Source organism: Excalfactoria chinensis, chromosome 1 (assembly GCF_039878825.1).
Source record: "Excalfactoria chinensis isolate bCotChi1 chromosome 1, bCotChi1.hap2, whole genome shotgun sequence".
Taxonomy (NCBI): domain Eukaryota; kingdom Metazoa; phylum Chordata; class Aves; order Galliformes; family Phasianidae; genus Excalfactoria; species Excalfactoria chinensis.
The window spans coordinates 131,467,415-131,483,644 of record NC_092825.1 but is presented as its reverse complement, the minus strand read 5'-3'; the positions used below and the strand labels follow the sequence as shown (position 1 = coordinate 131,483,644).

The 16,230-nt window shown below is 40.6% G+C and overlaps 1 protein-coding gene across 2 annotated transcripts in view; it reads right to left on the bottom strand.

Annotated features, from left to right (window-relative positions):
- The window catches only part of COL4A2 (collagen type IV alpha 2 chain), a 135,315-nt gene that overhangs the window by 95,856 nt on the left and 23,229 nt on the right, over positions 1 to 16,230 (bottom strand). For both annotated transcript variants that reach the window (XM_072342918.1, XM_072342927.1), the window contains exon 4: positions 889 to 969. In XM_072342918.1, the coding sequence (XP_072199019.1) occupies positions 889 to 969 (81 nt within the window). The remainder of the gene's footprint in view (positions 1 to 888; positions 970 to 16,230) is intronic.

The window sequence follows — 16,230 nt, the reverse complement described above, 5'->3', positions numbered from 1 at the left end:
AACAATTGCAGGGCTCATGACATGGTAACCCTGGGATCATCTGACTTCCACAGAGACATCAGGACATGCAGTAAACAAGAGTGTTCCTTGCCTTCCACCTACACAGTGACTTTGCTACCATCTCTTCCCCCACTCAGACGTGGAGTCAAGCTTGAGGAATGCGATGGGAATGGGAACTGACAGCCTGCTGCATGGAAGAAAGTAAGAGTGATAGCAGAAAGCACATGATCTGCCACATCTCTTGCCTGGCCTATTCTTAGGGCTGGGTGGATGGAAAAGGCTGAGTCACTGTCTCAGCTGCAAAAGACCATGGTGTACAAAAGGAGCCTGCCAGCCAGAGCTTTGAGCCACAAAGGAACGGCCCAACTTCTCAGAGCTTTATGGGCAGGTGGCTCATTGCCTCCACCACATCTCCCATCCTCCAACTCTCATCTTTGTTCCCTAAAAGAAATGAGTACCAGAAACAACCCAATGCCAAGAAGTCCCAGGCAGTTTCCTTCCAGTAGAATTTCAGGCCATGCAGACCTGCTTTCCTTTAATGGAAACCACCTGTATGAGGTATCTTTTCATCGGATACAATTTCATAAGTAAGACTTCAAGAAAATTACTGAGTGATTTTGTTTACAACCATTTAGCATTGTGAGGTCTCTTGACCCTTAGCTTCAGAAGAATCTTCTATACTTCATAACAAAGTATATATATATATATTTCTTTTTATTCAAGTCTACATGCTCTCAAAGAAGTAAGATGCAACATCAGTAACTTTTTCCTGAAAAAAACACAACCCGCAAATTGAATATTCCCAGTGCTCTGATGCAAGTCGACCTATAGCAAGTGGCATTGGGCTGATGGCATGGAAAACTTTCTATAGGAAAAAAGGTTACTTACGCGGGCTCCTTTTTCAGGGAAACACTGACATCCTCCACTGCAGTCTCTTCCTCCACATGGTCCTGTGTAACTCTTTCCACCCTGCAAAACAGAACACACAAAAGACAAAAATGAATTGGTATCAACAGCAATATCTGGCACAATACAATAAACGTTCATTAGTAGATTCAATCCAAAGACCTGCATTAGATGACTATGATCTATGGATCTATGACTGCCTCGTGAGACCTCTTAAAGCTGCACTCAGAAGCAGCAGCCAGAGGATTTCCACTTCTTGGAGATGAGTATCAAGAGATATAATGTCACTCTATTAATTTCCTTCCACATTTTCAAAATGCTGCAGCTCCATGCTGAGCGATATCTCACCTATCTCTTTGACACATGCAGCACATATCATGTCACAGAAGAACAGCTGTTTGGATTATTCAGGGACATGGACTATGTCCTAGGTCACAATGCAGCACATCCTTCTATGCATGCTCTAAATCACTGCTATATTTTACAATATTTATGGGTGGTCATAAAAGAAGACGTAGATATCATGCTCAAAATCATAAGCCAAGTTTCTCCCCTCTCCTTTTCATGGCTCTCTATTCCAGAGACACCCAAAACTTGCTAATAGCCAACCACAGTGACCTAGAATTCAGACCTAAGCCAAGAGTTAGCTGCAGGTATATCTGTACTACTTGCAAAGATCCATCTTAGCCCAGGCTGCAAACATACTGATCACAAGATTTGCACCACTCCATGCAAACCCCTGGGAGGACTCCACAGGGCATCCCAGCTCATCAGATTCCACTTAGCACACCAAGGGTAGCAGTCACAGTTACTCTTGTTCAGAAATGTAAAAAGCAGAGTTGCTGTACATGCTGTGGTGTAACTTTTAAAACTGTAATCACTTATTAATGATTAGGAATACTATGAAGACCTGTGCCCCACCGCAAGTCTTGAACCCCTGAAAGTGCCCTAGCAGCTTCTTAAGTGAGCTGAGAAAGGGAAAAAAAGATGATTCCCCATCACTAATGAAGAGTTTGAAGAAATAAAGATTGAAGTCTGATGGTACAGGAAAGATGTTCTGGAGCCAAAGTCCCTCATTCAGAGCTGCTGCCACTGGTAGAAAGAAGCCTCCAAAACAAGGCAGGTGCTCTGAGCTGCCATGCTGTGGCTCACAAAGGCTGTAATACTGCCACTCCTGCTTCTAGTCCTGGGTCAAGGACCTAAAGCAGAGAGAGGGACCAGCACTGCCATGCTTGGCATTCTTCATGTGGGGCTGATTTCTCAGGTATTCACTTCTCCCTTTACAGTATCAAGATCCTCAAAACACAGCTCCAGGCTTTGGATTCCACTCTGAGAGCCAAATAAGTAACAGGTATGAAGCAGGTACCTGGCAGACATTGCTTAAGCCTTCCTTTGAAGGTATTTATGCAACAGGCTCTTAAACTTACAGCAACAGCAATGCAGAGTTTTCCAGACAAGCCATCACGCTTGTCATGAGAAGGTTCCTGTCTGTATTCTAACTCATTCTACATATTTAAATACTTTTGTTTCAGTTTTGTATTTACTTTTAATGAAACAAGTAGGCATTTCATGCTGCAAAAACAAGTCCTCAGAACTGAAACCATGCCCCGAGCTATTTAGAGGTTAGGTGTTGGATTCAGGAAATGATTTCACAGAGGTAACAGTTCCCTACGTCATGTTCTGAACTCTGCTTTTTGTTTAGACTATTATTTAGAGGAAATAATAAGCCCAGACCATTTTATAAAGTCTAACAACTTGTTCAGGTTGGTCCACTTTAACTAAATGACTGGATGGTCACAAGCTTAATATATCTGTATTCCTTTTTGCAGATGAAATGTACATCTCTCTCTCAGGATCCTTAATTTCAGAGTTTCTCCCCCCTGCCTTTTCAGAAGTGAAGAATAGTTCTATTTGTTTCTATGGAAGTCATGTGAAGGTAACGCCTGCGTGAACCTACACCTCTGCAGGATGCATGTCTGCATGGAGACCAATATAATGAGTGGTGCAGTCACTCATCAGAATCAATCCCACCATTTTAGAGAAATGGAGCTGTAAATAACAACACATTGCAGCCTAACAAACTGAAGCAACAAGCTGACAGATGCAGTAATTAAATCACGAGAGACTTCAATTATGCCTGCTGAGAAAACAGCAAGGAGAACAATAAGGACTTTTTGTTTGTTTAATTAGCAGAGTGACTCCAAATTTGGTAAACTGTTGCTAAGGAGAAAACTATGGCAAGATAGTTGTCCGCCTGTAAAAAAATCCTGGAGGCTGCTAATATTATTTTGACTGGAAGAAGTTCAAGGCTTATTGTTTGCGTACTACCCATCATCCAACCTTTACATTTGAGTGTTTTAAAAACACCAGCAGCTAACGTGGGGACACAATTGTTTTCTTCCACAATCTTAGGAGGTTTGGGTTTTTTTTTTTCTTCTCATTTTCTGTATTTTAGTGCACATATATTTTAAAGATGATGAAATGTCAGGAAGACGTCTTCAAAGATAGGGAACATACATGGCAACATTTCAGATCAGTGATAACGTCGCTATTCTGAATGATACTTGGGTTCTTCATATTGCTCAGTTTCTACTTCTGATGGCTAGTGGGAAGTCTTTGGGAGCTTTCAGTCACACGTAGCATTTTCTGCCTTATTATCTATGCATGTATATAATTTCTCAAAAGCAGACCATGGCGCATTCATTCAGTCTGACATTATTGGGAAGTTATAGTATCAAGTTTTATAGTTTCAGACTTTTAAAGTTTAAACATAGATCTTTTAAAGATCCTTGTAAAACCTCAACAAAATGAACCCTATACATGAGTGCATAACTGAGACAGAGGGAAATAAAATGCAAGTATATCAGCCAAGTTTACAATTTAGAGATGGGATACGTAGCTGTAAAGTACCATAAAAGTGTTTATTTCCCGAGGAAAAATACATTCCTAGGAATTTTACACCAACAATGATACAGAGACATGCTTGTTTTGATCTGAGGAAGGTGCCACAACAGTGTGTCTGGGCAATGGGGAGAACAGGCGGCCTCTGGATACAAGGCTTCATGTCTCATCTACACAATTGAAATCCGCAGTGTTAGAATTGCCCAGATTACAGTGACAGAAACAGCAGCTTGGAATTCGATTCAAACAAAATTGGGATTGATAAGGAAAAATCAATTAGCAATGGTTTGTTTGTAAGAGATATTCATAGTAGTGTAACTGCGTATGAATATTACCAATAACAATAAGCAACAGAATTGTAACTCTGTGTTTCTTGCAGTGATATAATTGTGAATTAATACTACCGGAAACAGTAGTGTGTTAATTAGCCAAGAAAGTATTATTAGATGTATTTTTTAATTAGAAAACACCATAGCATCTCTACCAGTTACATCTGAAGTCTGCTATCTACATGGAATTCCAGACCTCTGCAGGCTCTCGCTTCACCCTGGCAGCACCTAAGCTCACTATCTCCTACAGCACTGCTGTGCTAGTTTTAGTTTTGGTCACACACACATGTATGTGTGACTTTGCCATCTGGGCTCCAGCCCAATTGCTCTGGAGTCTGAAGATCAAGTAGATGAACCTCTCAGTTCCTCTCCTACAAACGCAGGGCTGAAGAAAGGACCTGGAAATGGGTCAAGAGGCAGAGAGACACTTGCTTATGTCTGCAGCATTCACAGCTAGCCCTCTCTAGTACACATTCACCTTGCAGGCAGAGCAGTCCCATAGCAGATGAGTACCTGCAATTCACTCTCTCCCTTGTCTATAAGAAATATCCACAGGAGCCCACCAAGAATGCACCTAGCTCACAGAACCCAAAACCCTACTACAAAATGTGGTTGCAGCTCAGTTATGCTTTTAAAATGCAGTAGGAGAAGACTGCACTGAAGAAGAGTGAGTAGGGCATTTTTACTCTGCCCCATTCATCGCCCATAACAGCAGAACACCACAAGAGGATCCAAGGAAATGTGAGCTCTCTGACTGAGAAAATCCAGCACACGTCTACCCATGGTGGTTCTAACCGGCAGGTCATGAAGTAGGCTGGAATGTAGAAGCCGAAAAGATGGAGAAGGGGAAATGAAGAAAGAAATGAACAGAAAGGGAGAATTTTCCAACCATCCTTTTAACATCATTGGGTCGCTCTGTGCTGGAATGAATATATGATTAATGACTCAAGGAATTTGAACACCACTTGTACTTAAGAACAAGCAAGGGAAAATATGTGCCATCTATATTTGTACAGCTTGTATACTAGCCTGGTGGAACCACCGCCTTTTTTTTTATACATATGAAACAGCAGACATATAAGCTCCAACACATTTATTTTTTTTTTTGTCTCCTTGCTTTCACATAACATTTTTTTTTGTCCCAAAACATTATTGCTCGTGTTAATATAACTTCAGCCAATGAAAGACAACTTCTCCAAGAATTCACACAGTTTTGCTTTTGACAGTTTCTTTCAGCCAAACTCTTAAGAAACCTAGAAAAATATACCTAGCTCTCTTTAAACTTTTCCACGCACTAGTGATGTGTTATCTCTGTATCCATTGAAGTACCTTCACTTCAATGGTTGGTACTCTGACAAAGAACAAAGGCAATCTGAGGACAGACCTCAAAGTAAAGTTCTATGAGTACAGAAAGACCAGGAAATATAAGCCATTTCCTCACATGTTGCTAAAAAAATACCCCACGGAAATTATAATCAAAATATTGCAACCTGGAATCAAAGGATTTTACACACCCATATTTTCTTCAATAAAGTTTTATAGGTTGCAATTGTGAATTAACTTCTGCCAAATTTGGTGAATTAACACAGCCAAATTTGGTGATTTCCGTCAATCACAGCAGCCCTTCTGAGCAGGCTATGTTATACCAAGGAGATTTTGGAAGGTCTGGGAACTTGTAAGGGGTGCTGATACATCGTGTGCTCCTGCTGTGACACAACAAGCAGCAGACTCAGATACTCCATGTGAGCCAAAAAGCAGGGTTTAGCCAAAAAGTCCAGTCAGGATTGCAAACCTGCTTCTGAGGCAGAACACTGTGCTGCTGCAAGGGAAATTGGCCTATACTTTCTCTGTGAACTGCTGCTTCCACATCAGACCTTCAGTTGTCAACACTCAAATTAATTTCAAATTTGCTCTATTAAAGCCCCGATTTAGAAGTGTTAATCTTCTGCTGCCTTTGAAAGAAAGGAGAAAAAAATAAATTAAGAGCATGGTTGGATAACTGTTGCTGAGGAAGCAGGCAGATAAAAACTTGGTTTCAAATGTAATTGCACAGTTGTATTTGCTCCAAACAAGCCTTTTACTCCTTAAAAAGATGAAAACATTTATTTCCTGGATATCAAACTTATTTCTCTAGAAACATCCATAAACAATCATTCAAAACAAGTACGGAGGACACCATTAGTGGGGCAGCCTGAATTAGCCAGCATCAAACTTGGTCTGGAAAATGCTCTGTCTTAGGAGAAATGCATGCCAAAGGAGGAACCAGCCATACAAAACTGTCTGTTCACAGTGCAGTAGCTGCAAGCGCATTGGACAGTAAGACCACTGTCATACTGAAGACCTTAACTGTCGAGGGAACGGCAGAATGACATTGGCACATTTAGAGAGGAAGGAAAAGATGTGGGTGTGGATCCTCTCTCTGACTGTTCTGAGAATTACTTAGCTAAGAAATCATTCTTTCTTTCATATTTGAATGGGAGCCATAATCTTTTCTAGACTGGATGCATGGCAACTGGAACAGCTCGTGACCTCAATATCCTATGAAAGTTTACACTTCGCATCAGAAGTAAAGGGAGCCATATGTGTACATATCCTTCCATGAAGAAACCTGTAGTAGGAAACTGGTCCCAGAATGAACACAAGGACGCTTACCACCAGCCATACTAAGAAAGCTGGTTAGTTTACTGCCTAAGGTAATCTGTCCAGTGTAACAGGAACAGCAATGCCTGTGGCAAGCACGTATGGATTACTGATTTGTGTGTAGTTTCCAGAGCTGCCCCTCTTGTAATGGAGTTTATAGAGAAAACTGTAAAGCAGGTTGTCAAACATATAAGCAGCTTGCCTCGTTTCTGAGTCCTGACGGGAACATCATCAGAGAAGGATCCCAAAACAGCACAGTTCCTGAGGACTGGGATGCCTGTGCTTTATGTCTGGGGCTGAGGGGCTGGAGGACAAGAATACAGAATCTCTGATGCTGCCAAGTCCCCAACGGGCAGAATCTTGTCCTTTCAAGTGAGTCTCAGCAAGGACGTCAAAGCCAGCAACAGGAAACATGAATCCTGAACCTCTCAGATGTGAAGCTATAAAAGACTTTCCTCTTATGGGCTGGCTTGTGGCTCTTGATTATACGAACTTTCTGGCATGCAGCCTTGATTTGAAGGCTGTATAATTTCATTTCAAAGTGAAATTTCACAGCTCCACATGCTCACTTTATTTGAGGTACTATTTACCATCCCCTCTTCAAATGAAAATATTCTCTTGTCCCAGTCTTGAGACACTGCCTTCTAAAAACTGTGGAAGCCAGACGTGCTGCAGTATGAGCTTACCCTTCACATTTTCATGAAAGCATTTTTAATTTTGCAGCTTTCATCCAAGCTCACAATTACTGAGCAAGCCAGATGGAATCCAGAAGGAGCTGCTGTGATATGGCAGGCATTAAAAAAATAAATAAATAGGAAGGTCTTTAAGAGGTTGTGTGACAGAGTAAATCTACAGATCTGCCTAAATATAAGGCACAGATATCTGCATAACTGTCCAGGGGTCTTGCTTACTCACTTGACCAGAACGTGGCTGTTTGCAGTCAGTACCCTACCAAGAAAGAAGTCCACGTAGTGACATAGGTTTCTGTCAAGAAGTCAGTGAAAGGGGGTCTGGTATTTACAAGCAAAGAAGCTGGGATCATCTGCATTTTGATGCTTTTCTTCCTCATACAGATGTTATCCTGAGAAAGGGACTAGAGTTTAAGATGGGAAAACCCAGTTAAAATGTTCTAAAATATCTAACAATGAAAAATTGCCATACTTACATAAAAATTCATTACTGCTGCTTATTTTAGTAGAATCTGCAAAGCTATCACAAAGAGAATCCTAAAAAGCAGCATTAGGTCACTGCTTGAATGTGCTGCAGCTTCCAGGAGCTGAGGAAGGATCATAGAAAGGCTTACAGAAAAAAAAAACAAACGAACAAAAACCACAGGGATGTGTCCACTAAGTCTGAAGCTGGGATTTGTTTTTCAGAAGAGGAATGTATAGTTAAATCTGAGAGGTGGAAGGTGTAGAAGCAGCTGAAGGAAAATACAGATTGATAAACTAAAATTTGTTTTGGTATCTCTTAAACTCGATTCCTTCTATATAAAAGCATGCTTTTAGAGATGCATATTATTTTAGCTTATTATCTTTTCTTAGGACACATCAAATCCTCCTCTACAATCCAACAAGGCATTTCTCATCTGATACATTGGCGGACTTCAGAGAAAGTGTGCTGGGACATCTTAATGTAAGCACCGCTTTCCCAACACAGCATTTCTAGGAATAAAGATTATCTCCACAGAAGCTACTTAGGTGGTCTTAGAAGTTGATATTACAGGAGTTGGAAGAAGTATTTTCTAGTTATCAGAATGATGAGGGAAGCTCTGTGATGTGGTGAAGTAGATGTAAACACTGTCTCTGATGACAAACTATACTGAAAAGCACAGTTCATCTCTCTTCAATTTTTATTCTACCATTTTTTTAATGCAAACTCCTATCCCCTTTGTATTTGATTTGCACAAGTGTAAACACTTAGGGAATGCACAAATCAGTGGACAGTGTAATCATCTCATATGTTCAGTTGCATTGCATGGTGGATCTTAAAAATATTTTCCGTAAGGGAATGAGGGTAGAGGCACTGTCAGCCCTTAATCTCAATTTGGCTTTTGTCCAATATCTTATATTACTGGAATAAAATCCCCCTTCTCATCTCCAAGCACAGATAGGCATTTGTTCCCATACTAGTAGCACAATAATGAAATACAGCATCCACTCATTAAAGTAGCAATTTCTATATTTAGCTGCTTTTAGTTTCCGAAGTCTAGTCATTTTCAGTTCTCGAAAGACATCCAAGTAATGATATCATTTGCTTCAAACAATAGAAAGTCTGGATGCTATTCTATATATGGAGATTTTTGTAGTCTATTTATAAACCACGCCAGTTATTTGACCTGTCTAGTTTACTCACCTACGTAAATTGGCAGACTCGGGAAACTTGCTTAAGAACATATTATTCTTAGTGACTGGTAAATTTTAAAGTTGCTAAATTATACATGAAATATATCCAATATTTCTGAGAACTCATCTCCACCTATTACACTACAAACAAACAAACCTGCCGGCATAGGAAAACTTTTTGCTTCTGAACAAGCAGTAATGCAATTGCATTAGCCCTGTTCATGGGGAAGGGACTGATATAAAACAGCCGGACAGCTGTTTTCATGGCTGCATTGTCTGTATTTGCTCAGTGCAGTGCAATGGTGCCAGGTTTTCCTAAAACCCAAGCACCACCACAGAGGTTTCATTCCAGTTTCATGATTTCCATGCTTAAGAGTGCTTGACTGCGTATGAAATGCATTTATAAATGGAGTTTGTTTTCCTCCTAGACATAGCTATTTACAGTCATAACCTGCTGACCTGGTTCTTAAGTATTCAGAGACTATGGGATCATGGCACTTCTTCTTTCCTTGGGAAGGGTGAGGTCAGTGACAATTTTTAATGGCTTTTTAAAGTGCTATTGTTTCTACAGAATTAAATACAGCAGACAGAGAGAAAGAAAAGAGATTAAGTTCTTCCTGCAGCATTCCTTGCTAAACTGAAATTAATTAGATTTATATACCAATAACTGGAATTAAGGAGTTACTGAGAGCATAATTTGAAAGGAATGGATTTGCATGGTTTATCACTGATGACACCGACTGACTGACCTTGTTTCTATCATACATGGTGCTGAGTAGTTCTAGAGCAGTGTTCTAGGCCAGCTCTTACAGCTCTGGCTCATTTTCAGAGCTGGCTGTTAGAAAAATGACTGACCTGGAAATATTAAATGTGGAAACTTGCTATGAAACATTTCAGAACTGTTTCTCAGAATTGAACTGGTGTTTCTTTAAGAGTAAGAAAAATACGCAAGAGATTTGTAAACTGGGAAAAGAACTATATTTGATATTTAACTGCTAGGCCAAATGCAACACCCACCATTTCCTTTCTATTTCAATCAAGAAAAAACTCATGAGAACTAGTTTTCTCACTGACCCATTTCACTGTCCAGTTTAGATTCCAGAAGTTAACCTTCTCACTGAGCCCTATCCTCAGTGCTCTCTGTTGATCAGTGTTGTTACTGCTAAAAGACCTCTGGGTAACACTGATTGCTATAGGAGATGTAACAGACTGAGAAGGTATGTTAGAGGATGTGGTGTAGTAGTGTGATATGTAGATCTCAGTGAAAGCTTTCTTATTTATAATGGGGATGAGGCAGGTAATCTAAAATAGAGAAATGGGTATTGAGACAAGATCTCTTCCCTGTGGACAAAAAAAACTGATAGTCATTTATTAGTGATAATCCCTTTCTCATCCATACTTTTGGTCAGCAAAATGTTTTTGCAAACAAGGTGCCTCAATGTAGATAAGAAACACCTTAAGAACTGAAACAGGAGAAGCATTATTATATCACTGCTCATAATAATTACATGATATTTTTCAATTCCAACTTCTATCAAAAAGCTGTTGTGGTTATTCATTACATACTCAGGTGACAAAATTACACCTCAACACAAGACTTATTTTATACATTTGTAATCTATACATTAATCCAAAACCTGGAATGAACAGATTAAGTTCTCCTTAATACTAAAAAATAAATAAAAGCTGTTTTTTTGTTTTTCTTTTTCTTTTTGTTTTTGTTTTTGTTTTTCCACACCCACTTATATATAAATTTCCTTTGATGGATGGGAAGAGTTTTTCTGTGCGGGAGCTTCAATTTCCTTCAAAACGCCCAACTGACTCTACAAGAATGTTACCACAGCCACACTGTGAAAGAGTGGCTCAGGAGAAGATAATGCAGAATTTACATTTAATCCTAAGAAGAAAAAAGGCTCATGTTTCCCATATGTACCAGTGACTTGTCACTTACAACCTGCTCCAGTTTAGCCCAACAGCTGGGCAGATTTCTGCAATACTGCAATACTGAGTTGAACTTACTTTCCCAGCACCACACGATGAGTCACCAGTTCAGCACGGTCTAGAAGCCAAGACCTTCCTGCCTTCCAGTCCATTACTCTAACCAACAGACAAACACTGTCTGCATTTCTGTAATAAGTCTTGTGGCTCAGTCTCCACACCAAAAATGCTCTTATCACAGTACAAACAACTGAGATTATAAACAACCAAACATCAAGCTTCTTTAAACTGACTAAAGTGATGTCACTTGGCTTTTCCTTCACATCCTTTTTTTATTATAAGCTTGTCTTTGCAAAAAGCTCAAAGAAAATCCAGAAATATTCATACCTTGATGCTAAGGAGTAGAAAACAGACAAGAATAAATGGTGGAATACACATATATTTCACTATATGAAAGATAGTCCAGACTCTTAAAAGAAGTAGGATGTAACCCTCTGTGCACATTAGCAACAAAGGCCATAGCAACTCGAAAGTGCTGCCTGATTCAAAACCCATTCTCTGTGTAAGCTACACACTTCATATGCCCCAGGAATATCTGAATTAGAAGGGCAGACAACCAGTAGACTGGATTTATGTATTCGGCTTCGCAACAAACATCTTATTTTTTAAAGCTTTCACAGGTGACGTTAACTCAAAACACCGATTTTTAGCCAGAATGCCCAGAGCCCAAAAATGGAGCTCGGAAATGCTTTATCAGCAAAGACCCAGAAATAAGTTGGGAAAACAATATTCATGTTAAAGGGCTGTAGAATCATAGAATATCCTAAGTTGGAAGAGACCTATAGGATCATCAAGTCCAACTCCTGGCAACACACAAGACCACCCAAAAATCAGACCCTATGTGCCTGAGAGCATTGTCCAGACACTTCTTGAACTCTGGCAGGCTTCATGCCGTGGCTGTTTCCCTGGGGAGTCAGTCTGAGGGCCTGACCACACTACAGTGAAGAACCTTTCCCTGATATCCATCCCCAACCTCCCCTGATGTAGCTCCCTCAGGCTCTACTGCTGTCAACTGAGAGAGAAGATTAACACTGTATCTCCACACCCCTTCTGAGGAGGCTATAGGCCTGTTACTGCTTACCTAGAAAAAGGAAACCCACCAAAAAAATCCAAGCTCTATCGCCTTGTTTGTCTCCCTGAAACTTCACATGTCTGTCTCTGTCATTGTGGGCCAGCCAACACAATAAAATAGGAGGTATTACTATTACTCTCAGAGCAGCCCTTGTGCTTTTACAGAGATTCAATGCTCGAACTCCTGAAGGCATGGTAAAATAGCTTCAGGAGCTGCCTCTTAACTAGATCTTTCATGCTGTGACCTTTAAGGCTTTAAGTCCTGTCATGCCTTCTGGCATCACAGGTTTTTCACCATTGGCTCTCACCAAGCACATATTCTTTGAGATGCTGAGTACCAAAAGTGCAGCACCCACTACCTGCACAACTAAACTGTCATTCCTCACCAAATGGGATGAGCAATGGTCCCCACTAAACTCCCACTCTGTTTATATTAAGTAATTTGTGAACTCTTCTCTTTTATATCTGGAAAGGTAAGAAGAGGGTTTTCCTAGCTGTCAGATCCTGGAACATGTTAAATTGAACTGGAAAGATGTTAAAGTGAGTATTGGAGGTATTTGCTCCAAACCTCATCCTCTTTATTTCCTTAGTGTATACTTACACACATACACACAGAGAGAGAAGTGTAATTCTTTTTCCAGCTGTGAAGTATAATAGTTTTTCTTCTGGCTCTTTTGCCTTACAGTCCTTTTCTATGAACACATCACTTGGGTTACATTCAGGCAAGAACTTCTCAATAGCAGGAGATCCCGAATCAGCAGCTACCTTTGTTTCAATTTCAATTTTGCTGCTGAAGTATCGTCTTATAGCACAGTAGGAGCATCTCTCCACATCTCTTTTCATTATGCTGGCTGTTCACACAGTCCATTCAGAAAACTTATTCTGTACTTTTTACTTCTGGTAACCCAAGCACAGTATTTTACTTCTCTGAGGCTTTTTTGACTGTTCCCCATTGTCTTCTTTGTGCACACACACGCTCTTTCCTGCTCACTGTACATGTAGGATACAGATCATTTGGAGAACTCCCCGGATTACAGTCACATTAACATTAAACCTTCTTTGGTGGTGCTAGTGATTCCTGCTGTCCCACATTATGCAGAACACCAGCTTTAGTATCTAAAGAAAGTGCCTCTCCCTTTTAATGTTCACACGTGTCTGTATTACAAGTGAGCCAGATTTTGGACTTTAGGTCATGGATGATGCAGCAAGACAAGACAACACAACAGTCAACACAATTGAATCATACAATCATAGAATGGCCTGGGTTGAAGACCTCAAAGATCCTTCTTCCTTAAGTTACTGGTGCCGTGGGCAGGTTACTGCCATGGGCAGGGTAAAAAGACCTTGGAATGGGAGTAACAAAGCCCCTTTTGGATTTCCCCATCCCACCAATGAACTCAGCAAGAGAAAGGATTTCCACAGAAATAAATTTCCTAGAAGTTCTTGTGACTTTCCTGTGTCCTTTTCTTCTCACTTATCTCCCAATGAAAATAATCAGTACACCTGAACTCTGTGTCACTGAACCCAACCCCATCCCTTAACGATGGACACTGAACCTCTTGTCACGTACTGGACAAGTTTACCATCATCATAAAGTTATACTCTTAGCTGTGAATTCCTGCTGCTGCGTGTGCTGGATTCCATGGCAGACGAGAAGTTTTTCCCATCAACAATGGTAAGAAGCATGTTCAAAACTACCCTTAAAATCCCATAATGGCAAGAAAATCCTTTCTCCACAGAAGTTTCCTTATTAAACATTTAAACCCAAACCTCATTAAGCCAATCTTTGAACAAAAGCACAATTGTGACCATTACCCTACAGTGGTAACAGTTTAACTCCTACCTTGTAGCAACAGAGGATCTAGATATATGACTACTGAAGACAACAGTTTAATCCAGATGCTGAAAGAGCTATATGATGCATCACAGAATAAAATTGGCATTTTATTTATTTATTTATTTATTTGGCATTTGGACCAAAGGTAAAAGTTATTAGCCACCCATTTCCTATTTTACCCCTTTTTACGAATCCTTTGCTTTCAAGTGGACAGCACTACAGTGCTAGCATGCTTTGCTATGTTTATTCTACTCAGAATAGCTGGTAGAGCTGGCAAAGGGGAGGTTAATTTATTTCTCACTTCCCCTGCCCCTGTCTACCCCCCATCCAGAGGAAGGCAGTAGGAAAAAAGGAATTGTTCTTCTCAATTGCACATCCGTCCCCTGTGTCCTCCTGGGAAGAGACAGCTATTTCTTATCTTGGCTGTTTTACATCATTGAAATGTAAAGGGAGAGTATGAAGGAAGGAAATGAGAAAAAGACAGAGAGATCTCTATGCTTTGGAACATTGGAGAGAATTTCTGCCTACGTACCAGAAGAAAGAAGGGTGGGGTGGTGGTTAAGACAGGAATGCTGTAAGTAATGAAGAGCTAGAAAACCTCCACTGACAGACAAATCAAACGTTTTGGTGAAAAGGTGATCTTGGGTTGGCTTCCTGCTCTTCAGGCTCTTCAAAATTACAACAAAAATCTTCACATTGTTTCAGCCTCCAAATTTCATTCAGTAGTGACTGACCTTAGAGAACATAAAGAAAAGATGTAGCTGTATGCATTATTCATGCCTCAAAGATACAAAGGAAAGAAAAACATCCTTTCTGCACTATTTTAGGATACACTGCTCCTGGAAATAGGGACTGAAGGCTACAGCTAGTATAAATAATGCCATTTGGTAAAACTTAACAAAAGACAGTGGGGTTAATTTAGCCTTCCTGAACATACAGGACCATATAGATCCTCTGAGAAGACATAAGCAAACGTCAGTTATCTCTTCTGGAAGAAGCTCTGTTTAAAGGACAAGGACTTGAAACATGAGGGGAAAACTTCAAAAGATCTGGAGTTAAACACCCAAAAACTCAAGAGTACTTCTCTGAAGCTTATCTGAACTGCTCGATGTTCTCTGAAACAATACCAAAAATGTCCAGGCAGGTTTTCTGTGGTAATTTCAGCACTTCCTTTCAGGCTGGACACTTGATCTGTTTGGTAGCAGTTCTTCACCTCCAAGACATTGAGGGTGTGGCATGAGAAAAGGAGCACCAGTAACTTAAGAAACTCCTATTACCAAATGCTAACCAAGCACTTCAGAGCTCTGAATTCTGCATCTGAATGCTGCCACTGAAGCAATTGGAGCTTAGGCAAACGTGGTTGACTTTTTCTGAGAAAGAATGTGTTGTGAAAAGCAATCCTACCCTCCTGCTAGTGAGCAGTGTTCTCCAGAGTCTAGAGAAGGAACCACAACTACTGGCATCTGCTAGCAAGGAAGGAAGGCTGGTGGAATGAGATGAAATGGCCTGCTTGGTATCAGGCTTATTCAAACATTTATTTTCTATAATTTTGGGCCTTTCTGTTACAAACATCATAGTTGAAGTGTAGAAAATGGTGTGTACAAACCCGTTTGTGAGAACTTGGGTAATTTCCCTGTGTTTAATATATCTGGGGGTAAATTGTAGTCTGAATAAGCTGTTCTAGTTCCGAGGAACAGAGAAACATGTATACATGTGGAAAAAGATTCCAGGAAGATTCTTTTTTCCTCTTCAGGAAAGAAGACTTAATTCAGTGAGTGCATTCTGTGTGGCTGGGGCTCTACGTGGATGCTTGCCTCGCTGCACTTTTTGTAAAGGAACAGAAACACCACGGGGCCTGCTGTGAGGTAGGCTGAAAAGACCAGAGCAGGGAGTTGTCAGGAAGCTGGCTGCCAGAGCAGTAGTCACAGCTAGCAGCAACACATGGCAAAGCCAACGGTGGAGCTCAGCCCAGCACAAGGCACACAGGGATTAGGGTTGGAGTGGGTTGGGCTGCAGACGGTGCCCACCTGCTGTGACCCAGCCCCCCTGCTCCCACAGGGGACCAGGACTGAAAGGCAAAGTAATTCACCTCACAGCTCCTGGGGACAGCTGGATGCTGCCAATGTGCTTTGTGATCGCAGTTGTGCTTCCTGCTGTGGATTACTTACGTTTTCCAAAATGACGTATGATTAATTGGGAGGTA